Here is a 7,558-nt window from a genome sequence, read left to right as displayed (position 1 = left end):
TAGCGGACAAATACGGTTTCTCCCGAAATCTATCGCCAAATAAACGCCGGACTCTGGGGCACCCAGGGTTAACCGTCAGGCGTGCAAACAGCAACACAACAACCCGCCCCCAGTAACAGTAACACTAACCAGCGTGCCAGGCCCTGCAGCGTGCCTTTGCCGGTACTGGGGGCCCAGTGGGGCCGGTAAAATTCGGTGGCCAGCTGGATACGCGCGCCAGGGGGCTGTTGTTGTTAGCGGGCCGGCTAGCTGAACCGGCCACACCAGCGGTACTTTCCTGGATTTGTTCCATTTGATTTCGAAGTTGTTGAAAGAATAAATAATGGATAGAGATCAACTTCTTTTTGTCCTTTTTATTGTCTTCATCTCATGTAACCGCCTTCGTATTTCAGACAGCTTATGCATGAAATTCGCTTGTATTTATATTTTGAACATGTCTAGTTTTGACAAATATCTGCTGGAGTACTCTGTATTCATCACAGCCACATGAGGGCCTGCAGCCACATGAAGGACTGACTTCCTAGTATCTTCGGACACGAAGAAGAGGCCAACAAACTCTGTATTGATAACTGTTAACGTGATGATAGCCGCCATCGTGAAACGCCTAATCTGCAGTACAGTAGCCTTCTGACTGGTTAAAAAATGAAAACAAAGAAGAAATCATGTCAATACAGCCCAAAATGGAAGATTTAAAAAATCCTGTCAATAGTGCCAAAAATGGCACTGCTGACAGGACGATCCTGTCAACAGTGTCAAAAATGGCACTGCTGACAGGACGATCCTGTCAGCAATGCAGTATTTCCTGTTATTGACAGGATCGTCCTGTCAGCAGTGCAATATTTTCTGCTATTGACAGGATCGTCCTGTCAGCAGTGCAGTATTTTCTGCTATTGACAGGACGATCCTGTCAGCAGTGCAGTATTTCTTGCTGTTGACAGGACGATCCTGTCAATAGCCTCAGGCAAGACGAAAAAGGCCTGATAATACGCCTTACGAATAAGGGCATGCAGGCCCCCAAATAGAGCGTATCAAGACTCAACTGGCCATAATTAGTGCCATACCTGGACACACCGATACAGGTAGATGTATTTTTACTTGTATGTGTAATGCCTGGATGCTCATTTCAAATAAAAATACTCACTTCCGAAAAATAGTCTAATTAGGTTGGACTAACTTATAGGATATAATGAATGAAGACCTTTATTGTACACACATACCCATTGGGTTAAGTACAGGTCACAACAAAAGGATGGTATATAAGGATCATACCCTGCTGATGTTTCGGTGTCTGTCAGCCACCTCTCTTAGAGATTCTCAATATCTACATGTAGGTGTCTGGTCATAGAACGTGACTATGTGATTTCAATAAAGACAGGTGAAGACATTCTATCTTGTAGTAGATTTTTTAATTACTGTTTGTTTCAGAAGAAGTCTGAGTAATTTTAACTTTTTCAAAATCATGTGGGGACTACTGGTCAAGTCTATGCTACAGTTACATTGACAGATATGAATTCAAAATATTTTGTCAATACCTTCATTATTAGAACAATAACTATCAGATATAATTTTACTAAAACAATAAAGGAATGTTTAAATTGTCGTCTTCCAGTTTACAAGAATCAGGTAAAAATGAACCATACCACCATTCTAAAATCATGCACCAATTTAATAATCATTCAAGAATAAGCATAATTAAATTGAGCATTTCAAGAAATAACAGTTATATACTGAACGTCTCCATATACATGTAACGCCATATTAAGGCACATTGCTTTTGAGTGAAGCTGCATACTTGCATAATAAATATTTAATTCATTTTAAACTGCCACTTATGTCCAAAAAATTTCTTGCTTGGTCTAGGAAGCTGCTAACTAATTATAGCCATATGAAGGTTAATACTCATAGTACATGTTCTTTGCGTATAATTTTACTAATAAAACAATTATATACATGTAGTAAAATTCAACAATGATTGTTAAGGCATTATCATAACGGTTAAACTTTACGTAACCAACACCAAGTAAATTGGGACTTACCCCAAATTTTAGTTACGTAAAGTTTAACCGTTGTCATAATGTTAGATACCAACACAGATGAACTTTCATGCTAAGACTGTTAAGGCAGTTGTTCGGGAAGACTGTTCATGAGGTTGTGAGTTTGTCGTACACCAGTTGAGCTGACACCACATCTTCTATGGCCAATCCTGGAGCAGGAACAGAAAAAACACAAGGTAAGCAGTCAGACACAGGAGAATGGAGTCATAAATAGTGCTTTTGTTGAGCCTGGATGCCCTCTGATTTGCTATGGGCCTAGTATACTGGCTGGCTGAAAAAATCACTTATAGGAAGTATGTGAGCCCCAGTATAGAAATAGGATGGCACCCTGGCTAACTTTTATCATAAGAATAACTAATGTACCAAGTACTAGTACATGTACTTTCTTCTGAAGACAAGATAATTCTTCAAGATTTGTGGTAACATGTATAAATGCAAAATAAACCAAGCAGCTGGATAGATTCTCCAAAGAGTCAGGCATTTCAGATACCAGACTAGAGTATGTATTATCCACTATCTTTCAAGATTGGCTGAGTTAAGTGTGAAAGATATTTGAGAATGAAGGAAATTTAAAAGACAAAGACTGACCGAGTGACTTGAAGATGGTTGTCTTGTCCTTAAAGGCCTCCTTCTTCCCTAAGATGACCTCCCCGACCTCTCCATACACTTCAGCCTGAGGGGAAAACAGATAGAACTCTTATCACTAAGTGTGTTGGGCTCTTTTTATGTGCAGAGATTTTACACTACCTTGGTAATCCTTCGTCACTATAATCTCTCTCTCACTCACTCACTCACTCACTCACTCACTCACTCACTCACTCACTCACTCACTCACTCACTCACTCACTCACTCACTCACTCTCTCTCTCTCTCTCTCTGTGACTGTATATGTGTGTGGATAGCATTCAGCACCAAGGACAGGACCTGAAGTATTTGTGTGACTGAGCATCTCTGTAGTTACCTTAGACAGAATGATGTCTCCTGACTCCTTTGGTGCAGCCTCACTACTGTCCACATACACCACAGAACTGAGGACCTACTCTGGGTCACCCCTACCCTTCTCAATATGTGTGCTGGGTTCTTTTACATGCAGTGATTTGACACCAAATTCTCTCTCTCTGTCTCACTCACTCGCTCGCTCACTCACTCACTCACTCATTCACTCACTCACTCTCACTCATTCTCTCTCTCTCTCTCTCTCTGTGTGTGTCTGCGTATGTAAAGTTATGTATGTATGTGTGTGGATAGCATTCAGCACCAAGGACAGGACCTGAAGTATTTGTGTGACTGAGCATCTCTGTAGTTACCTTAGACAGAATGATGTCTCCAGACTCCTTTGGTGCAGCCTCACTACTGTCCACATACACCACAGCACTGAGCATCAACTCTGGGTCTAGCTCCTGCCAGTCTGGTCTGCACGCTCCAACAACTGCCAGTGGAGAGAACACAGGCTCAACTTTGCAAAAATGTTGGTCACCATTCTACCTTTCATATAAGACTGTTAGTCAAGTGACTGCACAGCAGAGTTTGAGAATATTTCAGGTAGTACCCACTACTTTTATTTATCAGTGATTGAAAGAGATCTGTGGTCAACAGTGACAAACAAAATGTAGTGGAAACTACCTGAAACATCTGACCATTTTCAAAATCTTATCCAGTTGAGTAACTGTCAGTGTTGTCTTGGCATCTTGTTACCTGGATGTCAAACCTTCATGGATTTTCCTACTTTGTTCATAATTTTGGCACACTGTGATGATTTTTGCCTACCTGTACCTAAAGATCATACAAACAAGTAGTCTGTTGATTATTTGACACCATGATAAACAAACCTACCGTTGATGTGGCTGCCAGGTTTGACCCAGTCCTTCTGTAGTACAGGAGTTCTGGACATGGTGACAGTTGTGATGATGTCAGCCTCCCTCACAGCTTCCTCCACAGTGGCACACGGCGTCGCTCCCGTTTCTGCTGCAAACTTTTGAACGTTAGCTTGAGTCCGGCCCCACACACGCACCTAGAGTGGTGGAATGGAATGGATTAAACAAATGATAAAGGTTACGTGTATGCAAGTAAAAAAACAGCCCACATGGTTCTGTTTTGTTTGCATATGGCATAAGGCTGCCTAGTTCTGTCCTGTTTTATCTGAATAAAGATTCTCTCCAGTTTATTATTGTTTTTAATGTTATTGCGGAAGTTCAGAAGAACATATGTTAATACATGTAACCGTTATATTAATTTGCCAAATTGTCAAGTACAGGTACAGGTTCAGACCTGTTCCTAAAACCTAAGTCTGTACCTGTAACAGGTCCTGTACCTGATTTATGTTTAGGTTTGCAGCCCTAAACTAAAGTATGTATACCCACCTGGTCGAACTTGTAGAGATGATTGAGTGCGTGGAAGTGACTGTATGCCTGATGCCCAGTCCCCAGTATGGCATGGACACGGGGGGAGTCTCTGGCTAGGTGCTGTAGAGAGACAACAGTATATTTAAGTTAGACCTTTTGACCCAACACAAAGAAGTTCTCTCACTAAGAGCTTTCCACCAGTCACTCTGGTCTTCCTCAGTAGACTGACCCAGTGAGGCTTGCCACATGGCTTCTTTGAAGTATGACGTTAACACTGGGTCCCGACTTTTTTCTTATCTTACAGACATAAGCATTAAGGGACTTTCCTAAGCAGACCACTTGTCCAGCGCGACTGCATATACTAAGAACATTTAACGACATAAACCAGACCTAGGCATGATTCTGCCTGTCTTTCTGCCGTTTGTAGGCGTATCAAAACTTATGTGAGTATAATACTTTGATATTTGACCTTTGTTGCTGCGGCAGAGGCGGCTGCTGTCCTCATGTCTGTGATGTGTCCCCCGTCCATTACCTGTGAGAAGAAGGGGAAGTGAGAGTCTGTGAGTGACCATAACATATACATTTTGAGGGAGAGAAAGAGAAGGAGAAAGAGAGAGAGTGGGAGAGAGAAAAGAGAGAGAGAAAAGAGAGAGAGATGGGGAGAAAGAGAGAGAGGGAGAGAGAGAGATAGGGAGGGAAGGAGAGACAGACAGAAAGAGAGAGTCACTCAGAGGGAGACTAGAGGGAGAGATGATTTCAAACCAGGAACATCCTGTCAATAACGCTGGCCTTTGTATCATGCAGTATCTCTGTATCCATGATCCTGGAAAAGTGCAAGCAAGGCACAAGGTACATGATTGTATAGCAAAGCATCTAGTTTGTGTGAGTGAGTGAGTGAGTGAGTGAGTGAGTGAGTGAGTGAGTGAGTGAGTGAGTGAGTGGGTGGGTGAGTGAGTGAGTGAGTGAGTGGGTGAGTGAGTGAGTGGGTGAGTGAGTGAGTGTGTGAGTGAGCGAGTGAGAGAGTGTGTGAGTGTGAGAGTGAGTGAGTGAGTGAGTGAGTGAGAGTGAGAGAAGATAGAGACTGAACTAGTATCCTTACAGCCAGAGGTGATCCGTTGGTGGCATCGAACAGCACAATGCTAGCCTGGTGTGAGGGTCGGTCCGTGTTGTTTGGGTACAGAGTCAGCAGTTTACAGGCCATGGTGTTACCGGCTACGTGGTAACCAGGTTTCACCAGGAAAAACCTGAAAACAAAGGAGACTATTGTTTGTACTTGTAGTTTTAGTTAAAACTTTGTTCCAACACAAATAAGCATAATACATTTGACAATTAGCCAGAACCAGCTGTACCAGCCATTAGAGGCACTGCACAGCCAGACCTGCAGAGAGCTACTCTCCAAGCAGAAGTTTGGATTTTGGGTTATTTTTGGCGTGTATTTAGATTTTTTTTTATCGGGGTTTCTTTTCTGCACTGAAACTTTTCTTTCACCCAACCCAACCCAACGTGAAAGAAAAATTCCAGTGCAAAAAAGAAACCCTGATAAAAAAAGTCTAAAAACACGCCAAAAATAACGTTAACCCAAAACCCAAACCTCTGCTTGGAGAGTACAGAGAGCGACTGAAAAGCTATAGATTGTCTGGCATTAGACAACAAGGGCCCAAGAATAATTAATTTATTCACCCCTGATGCTGTTCCACAGGAATGACCGTCCTGACCGGCTGGACCACTGTCCCGTCTGCGCGGGAGAAGTCCGCTAACGTCCGCTCCATCGCGGGAACGAGGTCAGCGTAGGTCAGGACCCTTGCCACGTCCGAGGCAGACACCATCCGCGGCAGAACAGACGCCATCTTCTTCGTAAACTGGAACAAAACAAGAAAAGAATTCAGACTACTGGGAAGTGTTTTGGGATGCATCCCTAGACAAAAAAAATATTTATGGATCATACTAAAAGCTGTTCAAAACTAGTATCACCACTATTTCTTTTATACTTCATATATATATATATATATATATAAAGGCAGTAACAGTAGTAAACAAAAAGCTTAATTTATAGGGCAAACTAAACAAGAAGATTCTTAAAGTCTCAAAGACACTGGGTTCAAATTCCTGTTTTTTTTCTCCATACTGAAATGAAACAAGATTAGTCTCAAAGAGATTGCAAAATCCAGGTAAGAATTTGGGCTGGGCTCAAAAGCTTTTTTTTCTGCATCATGGCAAACTGAAATGTAACAAGAAGAGATAATGGGCTAATGAAATACATCTTCCTGCATGATATAAGTAGCAGTGGTCAGTTGCCAGTAACAAAGTAAATGAAAAATATGTTACATACCTGCACTAGAAACATTTTACCTGCACTTTTTAAGGCTTAGACAGGAAATAAGAAGCAGGTCAGAATAAACAAGTTTAACCGGTGCCTATTCTAAAAAAAAAAAAAAAGATCACGTCTGGCTTTCATATAAGTATTGGTCATATAGATTAGGTTTCATATATAAGTATATTGTACAGTGTAAAACTTCATGTTAGCAAATAGTCTTATATCACCACAATTTTTTCTTGTCAAATTGTCTGTTTGCAATTTAAGCCCTCGGGCATGCAATAAACAACTTAAAATTGTCTCCTTGCCTCAATCTGTATATGCAAAGTTAAATGTTCTACTTGCTAACTAGTCTCTACTCTACTGTATAACCACATTACTTACAGTTGCAAGTTCAGGATCTGTAGTAATACTAGTAGTCTCTTAGAATAGACTTGATTGTTTTGATCACATTGTTATTGATTCCATAAAAATTACCATGTAACGTTACAACTGTCCAGCAATAAAGTTAATTCATTAAAGCAAATTGTCTCCTTGCCTCAATAGATGACTGTTATGCAAAGACATTGCACAGTAGTCTTTTGTACGGTAATTAGTAATTGTTGTTATGTTATAGAACTACCTGCTAAAACCACGTTATAATGCGTTACTTACTGATACTTACCTTCCGGTCAGCTGTGGGGTTACCTGCGGTCAAGGTCTCCTTCCCGGGATGCCTTGCGGCTGGCGCATGCGCACCGCGCGCGTGCTTGTTTGGTCTTTTTAATTAACCGCATGAAAACATTGTGGCTTTTCTTAAACTTTCTATAGAATGGACCAATTTAGCGCTAATTTCCACATTTTACGGA

The 7,558-nt window shown here is 41.4% G+C and overlaps 1 protein-coding gene across 1 annotated transcript; it reads right to left on the bottom strand.

Moving 5' to 3' along the window:
• Positions 1–1,759: 1,759 nt before the first annotated feature.
• LOC109486476 (ketimine reductase mu-crystallin-like) lies at positions 1,760–7,468 on the bottom strand. The gene is made up of 9 exons (XM_019790306.1): positions 7,375–7,468; positions 6,077–6,255; positions 5,496–5,640; positions 4,866–4,928; positions 4,415–4,516; positions 3,888–4,065; positions 3,362–3,483; positions 2,643–2,727; positions 1,760–2,203 (listed from the first exon to the last, which is right to left on the bottom strand). The coding sequence occupies exons 2-9, from the start codon at positions 6,241–6,243 to the stop codon at positions 2,142–2,144; spliced, it is 924 nt and encodes a 307-aa protein (XP_019645865.1). The 5' UTR covers positions 6,244–6,255; positions 7,375–7,468; the 3' UTR covers positions 1,760–2,141.
• Between the last annotated feature and the right edge of the window lie 90 nt (positions 7,469–7,558).

This window comes from Branchiostoma belcheri, unplaced genomic scaffold (genome assembly GCF_001625305.1).
Source record: "Branchiostoma belcheri isolate BF01 breed outbred unplaced genomic scaffold, Haploidv18h27 scaffold80, whole genome shotgun sequence".
In the NCBI taxonomy this organism is placed as follows: Eukaryota; Metazoa; Chordata; class Leptocardii; order Amphioxiformes; family Branchiostomatidae; genus Branchiostoma; species Branchiostoma belcheri.
The sequence above is the reverse complement of the archived record's forward strand: the minus strand, read 5'-3'. Positions and strand labels throughout refer to the sequence as shown.

Excerpts from the sequence above, each read along its gene's own strand:
- LOC109486476 (XM_019790306.1), bottom strand. The coding sequence starts at position 6,243 with ATGGCGTCTGTTCTGCCGCGGATGGTGTCTGCCTCGGACGTGGCAAGG. Across the intron at positions 4,517-4,865 it reads CCTCTGCCGCAGCAACAAAG|CACCTAGCCAGAGACTCCCC; the intron begins GTCAAATATCAA and ends GTCTCTCTACAG. Across the intron at positions 2,204-2,642 it reads AACCATCTTCAAGTCACTCG|GATTGGCCATAGAAGATGTG; the intron begins GTCAGTCTTTGT and ends TTCCTGCTCCAG.